General features: G+C 44.2%; 2 protein-coding genes across 2 annotated transcripts in view; both read left to right on the forward strand.

Annotated features, from left to right (window-relative positions):
- LOC143299060 (uncharacterized) overlaps nt 1–8,556 on the forward strand; it is a 90,572-nt gene extending 82,016 nt beyond the window's left edge. The window contains exons 52-56 of the mRNA XM_076612160.1: nt 190–405; nt 3,241–3,336; nt 4,209–4,558; nt 5,432–5,645; nt 6,216–8,556. Coding sequence (XP_076468275.1) covers nt 190–405; nt 3,241–3,336; nt 4,209–4,558; nt 5,432–5,645; nt 6,216–6,493 — 1,154 coding nt within the window. The 3' untranslated portion in view covers nt 6,494–8,556. The remainder of the gene's footprint in view (nt 1–189; nt 406–3,240; nt 3,337–4,208; nt 4,559–5,431; nt 5,646–6,215) is intronic.
- Nucleotides 8,557–13,417: 4,861 nt separating this feature from the next.
- The window catches only part of LOC143298643 (uncharacterized), an 11,031-nt gene continuing 5,993 nt past the window's right edge, over nt 13,418–18,455 (forward strand). The window contains exons 1-2 of the mRNA XM_076611522.1: nt 13,418–13,522; nt 15,295–15,510. Of these exons, the coding sequence (XP_076467637.1) occupies nt 13,418–13,522; nt 15,295–15,510 (321 nt within the window). The remainder of the gene's footprint in view (nt 13,523–15,294; nt 15,511–18,455) is intronic.

The raw sequence follows: 18,455 nt of genomic DNA on the forward strand, positions 1-18,455 counted from the left end.
ATGTCTCCCTCTCTCCCCTGTCATCATATCATCGTCATGTCTCCCTCTCTCCCCTGTCATCATATTAACGTCATATGTCCCTCTCTCCCCTGTCATCATATCATCATCATGTGTCCCTCTCTCCCCTGTCATCATATCATCATCATGTCTCCCTCTCTCCCCTGTCATCGCTCTGTGTCTCTCCACCAGGCACCACAGCGGGAGGGGTCCAGCTGCAGGACTTTCTCAGCGTGGGCAGACGACAGCACGCCTCCCTGTCGGGTCTCTCTGTGACGCACGGCACTCAGCTCCACGTCACGGTGCTGGCCAGGAACGCGGCAGGGCTGACGTCAGTGGCCCACTCCCGGCCCTTGGTGGTTGACATGACCCCTCCCGTCTTCACCAGTGTCCTGGATGGAGAGACAGGTCAGGAGCCTGGCTGGAAAACACCCATGTTTTTTGTCTTTCTTTGGAGATTGTGTGAACTGCATATAAATGACAAGAACTAGAAGCATGGGAAGTGTATATACTACACAGGAATTAACGCCAGTGAGATGTAAATCTAGATCTTCAAGCACGTATGAACTGAAGAATGATAAGAAACAAAAACAAAAATTCAAGCGGTACAAAGGACAACGACAATGACTCCCAGACAGACGAAACCCAAAGCCGACCCCAGTCTACATGTGCCATCAACAAGAAGCTGGTCAAAAAAAAAAAAACAACCAGAAATGAGTGAAGTTATGTCTTCTTTATGTGTGCGTGTTTCTTCGCTCGAAGAGACAGCCCGGCATCTACAAGGCACACGGCTGGTGGGTGGAAAGATCATGGAAAAAAAAAGGTCAGTGACGCACACATGCAAACAAACGTAACACGAAAACAGACACAAATGACAGCCGTCAGACAGACGCGGATGTGCTGAAGCAAGGTCCGAAGTATTATCAGAGTGAAGCTCCGATTCCACAAAGATAACAAACAACGAACATCAAACCACCCATCACAAAATCAAAACACAACAAGAGAGGCAAGGCCTTCAAGACTCACTTGTGATACACTTAAAAATCATTAAAATGTGTTCTGTATTTGTCATTATAACGCTTCACGCTTTAAAAAAAAAAAAAAAAAAAAAAAAAAGAAAAGAAAAAAGCCCTGTACACTGAGAGTAAAACACACAAGCTTTTTATGTACTGAGTATAATTTCAAAATGTAATGTTTAAGATGAGAAAGATCAGTTTAAAGCAAATTAAGTCCCCTAGCATTAATTACAGAGTAATTTCCCTTTTTTACTATCTGCACCAAAACGTTTGTAAAATAAATAAAACTTCCATGCTTAGCAAAAGAAATTCCTGTTTGAACAAAAATTGATAATAATGACTGCTGTTGTTGTTGGGTCAGAATATCAGATCAAAGTGCCAAGTTTAGAGAATACAAAAAATACAAATATAACAGTAAATGCAGTTTGCATATAATTAGGCTTCATTTTTTTTTTGTGCCCATCCCAGAGGTGCAATATTGTTTTAAACAAGATGACTGGAAAGAACTTAATTTTTCCTATTTTTATGCCTAATTTGGTGTCAACTGACAAAGTATTTGCAGAGAAAATGTCAATGTTAAAGTTTACCACGGACACACAGACACACACACACAGACAGACAACCGAACACCGGGTTAAAACATAGACTCACTTTGTTTACACAAGTGAGTGAGTAATAAAAAAAAAAAGAAAAAAAAGAAAAAAGAACGAAAATGACGTCAACAACAAAAGACATGATGATCAAAAACAAAATTACGCAACACCGTCTTCTGCCCCTGTTCAGTCTGGTACAGCAGAACAAGATCTACCTACAGCTTTAATCATTCATGATTCCGTCTTGAAAGGCATTCAACCAAAACGACTTGGACAGTCTTACGGAATCAAAGTGCACAGTGTGAAAGCTAGCACCACCAAAGAGTTGGAGAAATATTAGATTCCGCCACATCAGAAGAAAACCAGTCCCCTGATGTGATCCAAATCCATTGTGGAATCAATGACATCAAAGCAAAAGACGCAACCACAGCATGCAAATCACTCATCACATCAGTTAAGAAAATTTCCTGCAAACATCAAAATGCCAAAACGATAGTCAGCTAGATTGCTCCCACCAATGAATTAATTTTTTTTTTTTTTTTTTTTTTAGAAAACAAAAGAAACCTTTTAAGTGCCATACTATCTGTCGACCTACAAGACAACAGTGAAGTAACAGTTGTAGGCCTATCTAATACAAATTTGAAAACCAACTACAGCTACATGCAAGACAGGATCCACCCCAGCCAGAGAGGAACCAGTGTTCTTGCGGGTAACATCGGCAGACACCTGCGGTACCGCTTCTGGCAGCCCCCACAACGACCCGGCAAGGCCAAGGCGCAACGTGATGACCTGGAGACCCCAGCATCCCTCCCACCACAGCCACCTGCACTTCGCTGAACATCATAAGCCCTGGTGGAACCACTACGAAACATTGTATAATTACTGATGAAAATGACTCCCTGCTTATTATAGTTCGCCAAATATGTATGATCACATGAACTCTGACAGCACCGATCCCTGTTGGTGAACGACCAGTCAGTTTGCGTCGATCCATTTCACATTTGAGGACGTGAACGCTGTATTTTTAATTTTTAAAAATTAATTAATTAATTTTTATTTATTAATTTTTAATCGTCTAATATCACTGATTGTGAAAAGACGCTAAACTAAAGAACGAGCACACACACACACACACACACACACACACACACACACACACACACACACATATATATATATATATATATATATATATATATATATATATATATATATATATATGAGAGAGAGAGAGAGGTAAAGTTTTACAATAAAATTAAAAATAAGGAGATGGATAAACCAATGAATATATACGTGGTTATTATGTACAGTATGATAAATAGAGTGTACATGTGTGTGATAAAAGTGTCTGAAAACTGACCCTTATATTATCAACTTCTTATGGCCGATAATCAGTCTTGTTCATCTAAAGTATTCACACAAAGCTAATGCTGATGTCATGAAAATGATTAGCATTCACATCATGTTTCACAGCTTGATAATAATCATACATGTTAATCAGTGTTGTTCGACGATGTTATACGGGTTTTTTTTCTGAAAGATACGCACAGGTAATTAAAAAAAAGAAGAAGAAAAGAACGGAAAATGTTGGCGGGTCAACAGACAGTGACGTACAGAGGTCATTTGTTGTGCAGGTGATGACGTGGACTACCAGACCAGTCTCGTGATCTCTGCCCGCTGGTCCGTCGCTGACTCCGAGTCGTCCGTGTCCACCTGTCAGTGGGCTGTAGGTAGGTCAAGGTCATCTTATCATCACCAGATATTTTCTTCTGTGTCCACTGTCCTGTGGGCTGTAAGTAGGTCAAGGTCATCTTATCGTCACCATGTTAAGTCCTCTGTCCACCAGTCAGTAGGCTGTAGGTAGGTCAAGGTTATCTTCTCATCACCATAATTATGTATTCCAGTGTGGCTTCTTCAGAACCTTACTTGCTTTACTTTGGATTTAACATCATTTAAAATAAATCAATGATCATGTAAGTGGGAAGGCCATGTGTAAAATCACCGATATGTGTGACGGGACATGATCACATTTCTCCTCACCTCCGCACTCTACATTGGCTCCCCATTGAAGCGAGAATTAAATACAAAGTTGCGTGTCTCTGCTTTTCTGCTTTCCACTCCGCTGGACCTGCATATCTTTCCTACCTCATCAGTGTTTTACACTCCTGCAAGAAATCTCCGCTCTTCCTCTGACTGTTACCTTTTGAAACTTCCTCGTGTCAATACAAGAACCTATGGTGAACGTTCTTTCTTCTTTGCTGGTCCTCACATCTGGAACAACCTTCCTCATCATATTCATGCATCTGTTTCTATTTCTGCTTTTCGCTCATCACTAACAACTCATCTTTTTAAAAACCTGTCTTTAAGTACTCTCAGCTTCCTTGTTCTCCAACACCACCCATGTCAGCTCACTTTTGATGTATGAAGAGTGGGAAAGGGAGTGTGTGAGTGGGGGTTGAGGGGGAGGGATTTTTGAGGAAGAGTGGTCATGAATGTTTTATGTAACTTGTAATATTTTTCTTTCGTGTAAAGCGCCCTGAGCTCCTAGAGAGAAATATTATGACAAAATAACCCCCGCCCCACGCGCCCTCCCCCCTGACAGGCAGGGTATCGGGCGGAAGTGACGTCCAGCCCTTCCAGACCGCCATTCCCACGGCTCCGGGCACCTTCACTGTCAGCGCTAACGTCACTGACGCCCTGGCTGCTCTCCCCTTGCCCCTCACCGTCCACGTCAGTGTGCGCTGCTACAACATGGCGGGACGTCCGGCAAGGGCCGCAACTGACGGCGTCACCATAGTCGCCGACGACGACAGCCAGCAGATGACGCCACTCACATTGTTGCCGGATGGTGTGACGCACTACCCCGTGATGGAGTCTTGTCGTGCCTTCGGAGATCGAGTGCGCATGCACTGGGGAGAGTTTGCCTCACAGGTTCCTGTTGTGGGGTTTGAGGTACGTTGGAAAGGCTTTGTTCCGGTGAATTGTTTGGCATGTGTTTCTCTTTTTCTCTCTCTCCCTCTCCCTCCCTCTCTCTCTCTTTGTTGTGTGTACAGAGGGTATTTCTCTCTATGTGCGAACGCATGTGTGCATGTGCATATTTACGCGTGAGTGTTATTTCTGTGTGTATGTCAATGATTATCGACATTCCCATAAAGTTTTATTTGTTCATTTTTTGACGAATACCGAAGAAAATGTTGACATAGCAGACATTCAAATTTTCTGAAACCCCAAGCATACTTTAACACAAATAGTAACTCTGACCCCATATAACTGGTAACTTTCCTGAGGGTGATTTGTAAATTATTTTTGATGGTCATTTCTGTTAGGCCTGCAGTAGTAATTGACTGTTCCTTTTTCAACACTCATTGGATGTTTTCTTCTTTTCAAGTCTAAGTAATTTGTGTTTTGCCGCTCTTATGTTTGTTGCCGTTTTGTCATTTGATGTGTTTTCATATATTTTATCGTGAACCTCTGAGGCAACTCCATGAAGCTGTCAAAGAATAGGTTTCACCTCAACGCCAGGGGCAACTTCTTCACTCAGAGGGTGGTCTCAGCATGGATTAAACTTCCAGATCAGGTGGTCACAGCTCCATCAGTCGCCGCCCTCAAAAGACGCATTGACAGCCACTGGAGGGACCTGCCAACTATTTACCAACCCCAGTGCATTCGGTAGACCTCAAGGAACTGCTAGCCACGCATGCAAAGTTTAATTTGTTCACTTGGGACGTGAACAGGCCTGTAACAAGGCCTCCACAACGTGCAAGTCAAGTCCAGATATACGCCAGGTGATTTTTTTTAACACAGTTCCCCTTGTCTTCTTGTCAGGTGGCGACAGCGTCCAGTGATGATGAGCATCACGTGACCCGCAGCCCCGAGTTGCCGTTCCTGCTGTCCTCTGCCCTGCTGAACCTGACCTCCTCCCCCCTCTCCCCCCGCACCCCCCACAACTTCACCGTGCAGCCAGTCACCGTGCTGGGTGACGTCACTTCCGGGGCTACCTCACAGGCTGACGTCCTGCCTGAGTGGCCAGAGGTCACAGGTGGGGAACGCACCAGCATGCATGCACACACATGCACGCCTACGCACGCACATGCACGCGCACTCACGAACATACTTGCACCTACACATACATATGCATCTACACATAGTACATAGATACATACATACACACGCACGCACACAAACACACACATACACACACACAACACACTCACACATACACACACACACATACACCACAGTAACAGGACCATGGCTGCGCCAGCTTTTAAAAACATCAGTCTGCAGTGAGCGTTGACTGTGTGAAAAAGTCTTAAGGATTTTACTATTATTTCTTTCTACAAACTGGTGGTGATATTCCAACAGCAGTCTCTGTGTAACGCTGTTGATTTAGCTCGCTTGGCTGGCGTTACGGTCATGCTTGATCTTGGACAGTGGATTTACCATGGGAAAAAATCGCATTTGTTACACGCGCAATGCATGTTTGATAGTTGGGCAATATAAAAACATATATAAGTTCATATTATGTTGTCCACGTATTTCACGTTTCCTGTACTACAACCAGATAAAAATAACACCCCGGGGCTCACATACTGTGTCCATGTTTCAGCCAATGGTCAGATAACATCCTCCCTCTCCGGCTCTGACCTGACCTTGTCCTGGCCTGACCTCTTCCACTCTGACCTTGACCTCAGCTATGAGGTGACGGCTGGGTCAGTGGTGGGAGGAGGGGACATCATTCAGTGGCAGAAAACACAGGAAACCAACCTGGTGATCTCCCTTGCCCATGCCAAGTCGGCGGCGTTCAAAATGAACGTGGTGGTGACGGCCGTAGACCCCTGTGGACAGTTTGCTCACTTTGTCCAGAGCATTTCTGTCCAGCTGTAAACCACAGGCCTGGATCTCCGACCAAGGAAAATGTCAATGTAGTTGACACAAAGGAATGGACGTGAACCGCTTCGCTTTTGGATTTTCCACGCATTTTTTGTTTTTAGTGTCCTCTCTACCTCCGTTCTGTTCTCTTTCTCTTGTCCTCGTCTGTTGTCCCACTCTTCGCTTTTCCTGTGCGTCCTGTCAGCAAACAGAACCAGCCGGTTACTGTTCCAAAAAGCCCCCTTGAAATGCGGCAGCCAGTACCGGCCGAGAGTTGGCAGTGGCCCACACTGTAGTGATGTGATGAATGTATCAGCTTGTAGACTTGTAACCCACCTGTTGTTTGCTTCATGTAAATGGCGCTGCTTCTAAACTTCCTCACATCTGTCATATGTCTACTGCTCATGTGATTTTAAAAAAAAAATAGTATCATGTCTGATTTTTTTTAAAGTTTTAGATGTAAATCTTTATATATATTTTTAAAAATATGTTTTGTGATAATTCATTTTCAAAGATGCTTTGAGAGGCTGTGATAAAATTAATGACCGTCCATAATGTTCTTACCATAGAAAAATGATTTTCCACCTTTTTGTTTTTTAAAGATTCGGAATATTATTTTGCAGTTTATGTACTATATGTTTGTAAGTATAGAATTTGGCATTCAGAATAATCTTGAACTGTATCAGTATGCCGTAGATGCCCCAGACCTCTGAACATGTCTTATTAGTACACCACTGACGTTTTTGGTTGTTTTTGGTTGTTGTTATTTTTCTTATCCAGGCTGTTACATTTTGTTCAAATGGTTTGAATAAGAGAACAGTTTAACAAAAGAGGGTTGTTTCTTCTCCAACACACTGACGAATCATTGTACGTACAGCCAGACGTTCCTTTGTTGTCTGCTAACAGTCTGTGTGAGATCCATCTAAGCTAATAGTTGCTAATCGATTTGAAAGAACCTGACGACACATTCCGGTTCAATAATCAGGAAGTCTGAACCCATTCTGCTGTATACAATGGACTAATAATCATAATCAATACGACCTATATTTGCTGCGTAAACATCCCCAAAGCTGTTGAAATAATGAACATATTACTGTCGTAAACGTTTGATTTCGTGATAGTTTTAAAGCACATTTGATTTCATGATAGTTTTAAAGCACGTATTAAACTTGCAATAAGACGTTGGCTAACAAGCCTGAACATGCATTCTTTAACCTCCTGCTACTGTCACTGCTATTTTCAATTCACTGTACGGTGTGTATTGTTCTTTTCTTTGTTATGATATCTATTTTATTATCATTCAGTTCTGAAAAAAAAAGAAGAAAAGAATATCCAGCTTTTTTGTTACATAATTTAACTTATTTTACCGTTTAGCAGCATGAAACCACAACTCGTCTTCACATATGTTCATAATCATATTGTTTAAGACCAGAAAGCCATAAGTGTAATTTTTTCGCAGCCAAAATCAAAATGCCATTAACTCGATTTTACACACGGACAAAACCAAAGTGCCATTAATGTGATTGTACACATCGATTCAAAAAAGAAACAAAAACAAACCGCTGGGCTCTTTATAAAATCAATTCCGGTGAATGTATGTGCTCTGATATCCTGTTTTGATCCATTCCAGTGACCATGACTTTTTATGAAAAACAAACCGCTGGGCTCTTTATAAAATCAATTCCGTTGAATGTATGTGCTCTGATATCCTGTTTTGATCCATTCCAGTGACCATGACTTTTTATGAAAAACAAACCGCTGGGCTCTTTATAAAATCAATTCCGGTGAATGTATGTGCTCTGATATCCTGTTTTGATCCATTCCGGTGACCATGACTTTTTATGATTGTGCTAACTACAGGTGTAGAAAAAAAGGACACAGATTTAACTTTGATTTGGATTTTCGACTTTTTTTTCTCGCTTCTGTCCAGCGAGATATAATTATGTCGTCAGCTAACTGTGATAATATTAGTGATTGTTTTCTTTTATACCTCGTCTGCAAACTGTGATATCATTACTCATTATTTTCTCTGTTATTTTACATCCTTTGTGTCTTTGTTAGTTGCTTCTGCCTTTTGTTTTCTGCATTAAATCCTGTATTCTGAGCATTCATTTGTTGTTCCGGGTTGTATTTTGGGTCATTTCCAGCAGGTAACAAAAACGTACATGCACAGGCGAGGAAAACCAAAGGTGCAACATGGACGCTTTTGTCAAACGCTGCACCATTTCTCTTTATCATGAAATATGTACTTATTTCATTATGAAACGTACACACACACACACACACACACACACACACACACACACACACACAGATTACATCGTTTCTCTTCATCATGATTCATTCGCTGCACCATTTCTCTTTATCAGGATTCATGTACTTATTTCATTATGAAAAGCACGTGCGCACCACACACACACACACACACACACACACACGTATGCCAACATAAGGCATGTGCGCAAGCACGCGCGTGCGAGCGCGCGCGCACACACACACACACACACACACACACACACACACTCAATCATATGAACACGTAACAAACAGAGAAACATGCACATGTAAACACTCCAATGCACGCGCGCGCGAAAACACCACACACACACGCGCATGTACGCACACACGCGCGCACACACACTCTTTCTCTAACTGGAGCTTGAAAGGACATTTGTACATGTTCACACACGTGTCTCTTCAACACACACATACGCGGGCGCGCGCGCGCGCTCGCACACACACACACACTTTCACACACACACACACACACTTTAAATGGAGCTTGAAAGGACATACACATGTTCGCACACGTGTCTCTTTAACGCCTGACTGCATATGTCTCTATGTGTGCGTGTGTGGGGTTGGAGGTTAGGCGGCGGAGGGGGTGAAGGTGGGGGGGTAGGTTAGCGATTAAATGAACAAAGCAACGATAGGGCCTGTCAATTTGCTCCTGAATACATAGCATACGCAGTGACTACGATTGTCATACTCGTAACTGAACACTTGCGTGGTGTGTGTGTGTGTGTGTGTGTGCGCGCGCGCACGTGTGTGTGTGTGTGCGCACGTGTGTGTGTGTGTGTGTGTGTGTGCGCACGTGTGTGTGTGTGTGCGCGCACGTGTGTATGTGTGTGAAATGAACAAAGTTAAATGATGGGGCCTATCCATTGTTCCAGAGAACATAACACCCTATGACACGCTAAGACACGATTGTCAAACAAGTAACTCTACTACCAACGAAACGCGTCTTTGTGTGTGTGTGTGTGTGTGTGTGTGTGTGTGTGTGTGTGTAACTCTACTACCAACGAAACGCGTCTTTGTGTGTGTGTGTGTGTGTGTGTGTATTTGTGTGTGTGTATGTGTGCGTGCGTATGTGTGGGACGAGGCTGTGTTGACAAGCAGGTCGCATAACGTGTATGTAGCTGTACATGTAACCACAGACGTACAGCAAACGTGTGTGTGTGTGTGTGTGTGTGGCGCTATGACTCGCCTGTTGTTGCACTTTGTTCCCATCCACCCTCCCACCTCTTCCCCACAACACTCACCTCCCCACCCCACCCCACCCTCCACCCACAGTCCCCCTTCCTCCCTCCTTCCCCCTCCCCGTTCCCCCAGGTCTCTAGCTGTCATGGCGCCATTAGTGTAGACGCCCGGCTGGGGATTAATTAAGGGATTAGTGCAGCAGAGATTATCACTGGATCAGCCGACACGCATCGCCTTGTCAACGGTATGCAGTGACTGAATGACGTGTGTGTGTGAGTTTGTGTGTGTGTGTGTGTGTGTGTGTGTGAAGAAAGAGAGAGAGAGAGAGAGAGTGTGTATGTGTGTTTGTGTGTGCGTGCGAGTGTGTGTATGTGTGCGATTATGTGTGCGTGTGTGTCTGCCTGTGTGTGTACATGTGTATGTTCGTGCGTGAGTGTGTGTGTGTGTGTGTGTGTGTGAGTGTGTGTTTGAAAAAAAAATACAGTAAATAATCTAGGAGAAAAGTACATCAAATTTCTTCAAACATTTTGGCAATTTATCATTTGAATTAAATCTGTTTTTGAATATATTTACTGATTTATCTATGTACCTATATGTTTACTTAGTTTATTATTAAAAGCCACAGTAGTAGAGACCCAACCACATAACACAAACCATAAATTCTCAGGCGACAAGCGACAAGCTACAGTTCTGTGCAGTCCCATTCTTTGGACAAAATGAAAGCCATCGAGGCATGAAGTGTTTGACACTGCAGTTCCCTACCCACACTGAGGCCTCTGTGTGTGTGTAGAGAGAGAGCAAGGCGCCACGACGTCATCCCTTAACGGGCAAGACACTAATCACTAATCCACTCTCTGAGCCACTGCATCTTGCTCACTGAGCCGTGCCCGGCCGTGGATCGTCACGCCTGAAGTGGGCAGTTGAGCAATGACCTTTCTGTCAGACGGCCTCGCGAACTGGAAGGCGTGGAGCAGGCACTTTGCTGGAGGTCTCTTGCATGATCTGCACGTTCTAATCAGCTGGCGTCAGACAGAGGCGGCGCGCGCGCACGTGCACTCCTGCAGCACTGGCCGGCTGAACCTGTGGAGACAAGGCTGAGGGTGTTTTGTGCGAAAATGTGATGTGATTTATCGTCTGCATGTCTCACTGCTGGAGTTTGGATGTGACGTTTTTACCACGTGTTTCGACACGCACAGTAAGTGTGTGTGTGTGTGTGTGTGTGTGTGTTTGTTTTTTAAAAAAAATTTTAATAATTTTTTTTTTTTTATAATCTTTATAAACTTGTCAACAACCGGTGTGAACGATCTAACCCTTTTGACTGCCGAGATTTGGTGAAATGAGATCTAAATGTGACTTTAGTTTTAACTTCAGTTGCTGCTGTGTTTACTTTTTAATGATGCGATGGGTTTCGCTGAATAACGAGTGAGATCTTTCTTACAGAGATGACAGCTCTTCTCTGACGAGCACACTTGTCAGCGACATCCAAGGGGTTAAAGGTTTTATGTACAGATACATTTCCTGGTGGACTGCTAGGAGTCCCGTTATCACAGTGAACGAACTGGACCTGTGGAGACTTAAGCTGACGTCACTGAGCTTTTCCAATGGCGCACCCTGCAGGACAAATCCCGTTCAGAGTCAGTCTGAGCAAGGGCGATGGCGCCAGTTTTGCAGTACCTTCAGATGGCGCCAGTTTTGCAGTACCTTCAGATGGCGGCTAAATGTTTTGCAGTACCTTCAGATGGCGCTAAATGTTTTGCAAGGACATTGTCATCACAGCTTTACAGTGTCTCTTGATAATGAATGAATGATTATAGGAAGGAAGGAAGGAAGGAAGGAAGGAATTATATGGATACTTATATAGCGCCTATCCTCGGTCAGAGACCAAGCTCAAAGCGCTTTACAAACAGGGAGTCATTTGCACCAAATGCTGCCTACCGGTGTAGAGCCAACTGACGGCTGCCATGGGGGCGCTCATCATTCGTTTCCTGTGTAATTCAATCACGTTTCAGTCACACACGCATACACACTCATAAAGATATGGACATTTTAAAGTTACATGTTTTGCAAGAACCAATGACACCATTGTTTCAGTTTCCAAAAGAGCGAAAAATAATTGCAAGTATCCATGCACCCACAATTTTACGTCTCCAGATAACGTTACATGTTTTGCAAGAACCATACATAATATTATCACCAGTTTTACGGCTCCCTTAGATTTTCCTTCTGCAGTAGGCCAGTGCAGACATCTGATCTTCCACACACTGTCTCCAGTGAGGAGTGATGGCCTAGAGGTAACGCGCTCGCATAGGAAGCGAGAGAATCTGAGCGCATTGGTTCGAATCCCATAGTCGCCAGTATTTTCTCCCCCTCCACTGGACCTTGAATAGTGGTTTGGACGCCCGTGTGCAGCATGCACTTAACGCACGTAAATGAACCCACGGCAACAAAAAGGGTTATCCCTGGCAGAATTCGTTAGAAAAATGCAGTTCTATAGGAAAACAAATATACTTGCAGACAGGAAAAAAATACAAATAAATTGGTGGCGCTGTCAGTGTAGCGACGCGTGTCCTGGGGAGAGCAGCCCGAATTTCACACAGAGAAAGCTCTGTTGTGACAAAAAAGAGTAATACAATACAATACAAAACAATACAATACAAAACAATACAAAACAATACAATACAATACAATTCCTGACCATTGTCCAGCACAGCAGTGTATCACGTTCCGTTTACAAAGAGCGTTTGGTTACGCTGCTGGTCAGGCATCTGCTTTGCAGATGTGGTGTGTGGTGTAGCTTATATGGATTTGTCCGAACGCAGTGACGCCTCCTTGAAGTTACTGATATTGATACTTACCACCACCACCAGCACCATCTCACCACCTTGCTGAGTGGCTTCCGTACGGCGGCATTGACGTTTCTCCAGACATTGGAGTGTGTTTGGTGTGCGGTCCCTGCCCGACCAGTGTGTTCTCACGCTCTCTAGCGCTCGTTGCTTTACATTATATTCATAGACATGTGTGTGTGTGTGTGTGTGTGTATGCGTGCGTGTGTATGTGTCTTTGCGTGCGTGCGTGTGTGTGTGTGTGTGTGTGTGTGTGTACGCGCGCGTATGTATCTGTGTGTGAATGTCTGTGTGTCTGTGTGTGCTTGTGTGTGTGTGTACGCGCGCGTGTGTATCTGTGTGCATGTGTGTGTGTTTTCGTGTGCGTGTGTGTGTGTGTATGTGTGTGTGTGTGTGTGTGTGCGTGCGTGCGTGCGTTCGTGCGTGCGTGTGTGTCTTTGCGTGCGTGCGTGCATGCGTGCGTGCGCGTGTGTGTGTGTGTGTGTTTGTGTACACGCGCGTGTATATCTCTGTGTGTGTGTGTGTGTGCATGTATGTATGCATGTGTGTGTGTGTGTGTGTGTGTGTGTGTGTGTGTGTGTGTGTGTGTGTGTGCGACAGGCAGCAGTCAGGCAACATGTCAGTGATCACCCCGCCCCGCACCACCGTCAGTCTGACGCCTTCCCCGGTCATCAACAGTGACAGTGGCTCGGACTCCGACCACTCCTCTGGCAATCACAAGGTGTGGTGTGGCGTGGTGGGGTGTGGTGTGGTGATGTGGTGGGGTGTGGTGTGGTGTAGTGTGGTGTGGTGTGGTGTGGTGTGGTGTAGTGTGGTGTGGTGTGTGGTGTGGTGGGGTGTGGTGTGGTGATGTGTGGTGTGGTGTGGTGTAGTGTGGTGTAGTGTAGTGTGGTGTAGTGTAGTGTGGTGTAGTGTAGTGTGGTGTAGTGTGGTGTAGAGTGGTGTGGTGTAGTGTAGTGTAGTGTAGTGTGGTGTGGTGTAGTGTAGTGTGGTGTAGTGTAGTGTGGTGTAGTGTGGTGTAGTGTGGTGTGGTGTAGTGTAGTGTGGTGTAGTGTAGTGTGGTGTAGTGTAGTGTGGTGTAGTGTGGTGTAGAGTGGTGTGGTGTAGTGTAGTGTAGTGTGGTGTAGTGTGGTGTGGTGTAGTGTAGTGTGGTTTGTAGTGTAGTGTAGTGTGGTGTAGTGTGGTGTAGTGTAGTGTGGTGTAGAGTGGTGTGGTGTAGTGTAGTGTGGTGTGGTGTAGTATTCCCATACAGTATAGAGTAGTGTAGTGTAGTGTTCCTATACAGTGTATTGTATTGTATTGTGGTGTGGTGTGGTGTGGTGTGGTGTGGTGTGGTGTTGTGTAGTATGGTGTGGTGTGGTAGTGTAGTGTAGTGTAGTGTGGTGTGGTGTGGTGTAATATTCTTTACAGTATAGTGTAGTGTAGTGTAGTGTAGTGTTCCTATACAGTGTAGTGTATTGTAGTATAGTGTTCCTATACAGTGTAGTGTATTGTAGTGTAGTGTTCCTATACAGTGTAGTGTATTGTAGTGTAGTGTATTGTAGTGTAGTGTTCCTATACAGTGTAGTGTATTGTAGTGTAGTGTTCCTATACAGTGTAGTGTATTGTAGTATAGTGTAGCGTAGTGTAGTGTAGTGTTCCTATACAGTGTAGTGTAGTGTAGTGTAGTGTTCCTATACAGTGTAGTGTAGTGTAGCGTAGGGTAACGTAGCGTGGTGTAGTGTAGTGTTCCTATACTATGTAGTGTAGTGTAGTGTAGTGTCATAAGTCGTGATCCCATACAGTGTAGTGTAGTGTTGTGCAGTGTAGTGTAGTGCTGTGTAGTGTTCCTATACAGTGTATTGTATTGTAGTGTAGTGTAGTGTTCCTATACAGTGCAGTGTAGTGTTCCTATACAGTGTAGTGTAGTGTGGTGTAGTGTACCCATACAGTGTAGTGTAGCGTAGTGTCATAAGTCGTGATCCCATACAGTGTAGTGTAGTGTAGTGTAGTGTCATAAGTCGTGATCCCATACAGTGTAGTGTAGTGTAGTGTAGTGTCATAAGTCGTGATCCCATACAGTGTAGTGTAGTGTAGTGTAGTGTCATAAGTCGTGATCCCATACAGTGTAGTGTAGTGTAGTGTAGTATAGTGTAGTGTAGTGTCATAAGTCGTGCTCCCCCTGCTCATGTAAGGTTGAGATGTTTTCTTGTGTGTGTGTGTGTGTGTGTACGTAGGTGATAGTGTCGTGTCCGACTAGGACATCCGAACAGCAGAGGTGGTAACTGCTGTTCTGATTATCTGGGCCAAAATTTGATTTGAGAGAGACAGAGAGAGAGGGAGAGAGAGAGAGAGAGAGAGAGAGAGAGAGAGTGTGTGTATAAATGTATTTATATTTGTGTGACTCTCTCTCTCTCTCTCTCTGTGTGTGTAGATGTACATATACATATATGTTTGTGTGCATGCACGCGCGCTCGCACGTGCGACTGAGTGACTGACTGAACGAACGTCCAGGTGACGGCCAGGCGCCGCCTGCAGAGGATGGTGGGGCAGGCGGTGCAGCTGCAGCAGGTGAACACCCAGAGGCTGAAGGACCTGGCCGTGGACCAGCTGCAGACCAGGCAGCGACGTCTGACCGTCATGAGGTCCGCCCGCAGGAGGAAGTGGGGAGGGGCCCCTCAAGTCACGCCCCACAAGATGGCGGACCTCGTCCTGGCTGTCACTGACAAGGTGAGTGTGAGTGTGAATAGAACAGAATAGAATAGAATAGATTTTATTGTCATGAAACCGTAAGGTTTATAAGACACAGGTGCAATGGTAAATGAATGAACGAATGAAAAACAAAAACACATAATTAATCAATCAGTTAATACAGTAAATTGCAGCAGCATTCATAAACAAATTTTCCCAATCTTGTTTGTATATATTCATCATCTGTTAGCATCACCTGACTGGGAATATGTCCTGTGTTATTCGAATTTTGAATATCCTTTAAAAATTGTTGCCTTAAGGTTTTATATTTAATACAATGATCAAGAAGATGGATTTCGTCTTCCAGGATGTTACCCTTGTTGCACAATCTGTCTTCTTGTGGAATATTTAAATTTCTACCTTTCTCAGTCTTTAGGTCATGCGCGCTTATTCTGAGTTTCGTTAAAGCTTGTCTGTGTTTTGTATCTGATATATTTAAAAGATAGGTTTCAGTTTTGTACTCTGCTACAATCGTATTGTAAAATTTTAGCTTTAATGTTTTTTCTCTTTTATCTTGTGAGTGTTGTGTGGTGTGGTGTGGTGTGGTGTGGTGGGATCTCTTTTTTTGTTGTTGTTGTTCTTCTTCTGTTTGTTCTTGATCTTGTTGTTGGGAGGGGCGGGGAGGTAGTGGGGGTGGGGGGGGGGGGGGGGCGGGGGGCGGAGAGGGGCAGGGGAAAGGGGACGGGGGGGTTGTTCTCGTTCTCGTGGCTGGGTGGGATCCCTTGTTTGTTGTTGTTGTTGTTATTGTTGTTGTTGTTGTTCTTCTCCTCTTTAGTGTTGTAGGCGAGAATGTGTACGTATTTCTTTGTTTGCTTGTTTTATCATTGTGTGTGTGTGTGTGTGTGTGTGTGTAAGTACGTACGTACATGTAATGTACCAATTGTTCCAGTTTTCATCGCTTTGTTACCTTTAATAGACTATTCCAGTTACTATTCTTATTCGTCGTTCTTATTATTTTATTTTATTTCTATTTATTTCTTTATTTTTTATGTTTTGTGTCGTTCTTTATTTTTATGTTTTATGTCGTTAAATGGACAGAATTGTAAAAAAAAGGCCTTTACTGTGCCTAATTCTTTACCCATGTCTTTCTTCTTCTTCTTCTTCCTTCTCTCTTTCTTCTTCTCCTCCTCCTCCTCTTCTTCCTCCTCCTCCTCCTTCTTCTTCTGCTTCTTCTTCTTATCCTCCTCCTCCTTCTTCTTCTCCTCCTCATCTTCCCTCTTCTTCTTTTTCTACTCCTCCTCCTTCTGCGTCTCCTCCTCCTCCTCCTACCATTCTCCTCTCTTCCTCCATCTCCCCCTCTTCCTCCTTCTTCTTCTCCTACCCTTCTCCTCTCTTCCTCCATCTCCCCCTCTCTTCCTCCTCCTTCTTCTCCTCTCCTCCCTCTCCTCTCTTCCTCCATCTCCCCCTCTTCCTCATTCTTCTTCTCCTACCCTTCTCCTCTCTTCCTCCATCTCCCCCTCTTCCTCCTTCTTCTTCTCCTACCCTTCTCTCTCTTCCTCCATCTCCCCCTCTCTTCCTCCTCCTTCTTCTCCTCCTCCTCCCTCTCCTCTCTTCCTCCATCTCCCCCTCTTCCTCCTTCTTCTTCTCCTACCCTTCTCCTCTCTTCCTCCATCTCCCCCTCTTCCTCCTTCTTCTTCTCCTCCTCCCTCTCCTCTCTTCCTCCTCCTCCCCCTTCTACGTCTTCTTCGTCTTGTTCTCCTCCTCTTTCTTGTTCTTTTTCTTCTTCTTCCTCTCCTCCTCCTCATTCTCCTCCTCCTCCTCTTTCTAACCTCCTCCTTCCACGTCTTCCTCTTCTCCTCCTTTTCCCTCAGCTCTGTGAAGAGTCATTGGGGCACCGTACAGAACAACTGTTCACCAGATTCCTTCAGGTCTGTCGACTATACGTCTATCGAAGTCTTGGTTCCTGGAAAACCCATTTTTGCAGAGCCCCAGGCGAAAGGGGAATGGGGGAAGAAAAAAAACGGGGCTGGTGGGTAGTGGTAGGGGTAGAGGAGGCTGTAAGGAAAGGGGGAGGGGGTTGCTGGAAGGAAGTGTGAGAAGGTGGGAGTTAGTGAAAGTCTTTCTCGTTTTGTTTTGCTAAGATAAGATAAGATAAGAATAACTTTATTATTTCCAACTGGAGAAATTTGGTCAGGTGCATTATCACAACATAGACAAGTAAACAACATGGGGACCATAGCTGTAAAAGTCAACAACAGTTTGTACGAATATTACGAAGATTAAATGTAAAAAATATCACATACACCGTTTCATACATACATCCAGACACTGCAGGTAATAACTAGTATTCTTAATGTAAAAACAGAAAGAATTAAGAAACATTATTTGAATATAATTATAAGCATAGCCTACAATACTGCACATTGATTATAATAGACAGATAAGATAAGAATAAAGATAAATTGCGGAAAACCGCAACCAGATAATCAGCACACACCCGCACCCACCACCCCCCAACCACCCCACACACGCGGATTACTTGATTAAACAAGAGTAATAAACATATGTTCTCAAATAAAAGCATTTCACATATTCGCTTTTAAAACATTGCAATTTGTTGTCTTTTTAATGTGGACTGATGGCCTAGAGGTAACGCGTCCGCCTAGGAAGCGAGAGAATCTGAACGCGCTTGTTCGAATCACGGCTCAGCCGCCGATATTTTCTCCCCCTCCACTAGACCTTGAGTGGTGGTCTGGACGCTAGTCATTCGGATGAGACGATAAACCAATGTCCCGTGTGCAGCATGCACTTAGCGCACGTAAAAGAACCCACGGCAACAAAAGGGTTGTTCCTGGCAAAATTCTGTAGAAAAAGCCACTTCGATAGGAAAAACAAATAAAACTGCACACAGGAAAAAATACAAAAAAATGGGTGGCACTGTAGTGTAGCGTCGCGCTCTCCCTAGGGGGAGCAGCCCAAATTTC

The sequence above is a fragment of the Babylonia areolata genome, chromosome 24, assembly GCF_041734735.1.
Source record: "Babylonia areolata isolate BAREFJ2019XMU chromosome 24, ASM4173473v1, whole genome shotgun sequence".
NCBI lineage: Eukaryota > Metazoa > Mollusca > Gastropoda > Neogastropoda > Buccinidae > Babylonia > Babylonia areolata.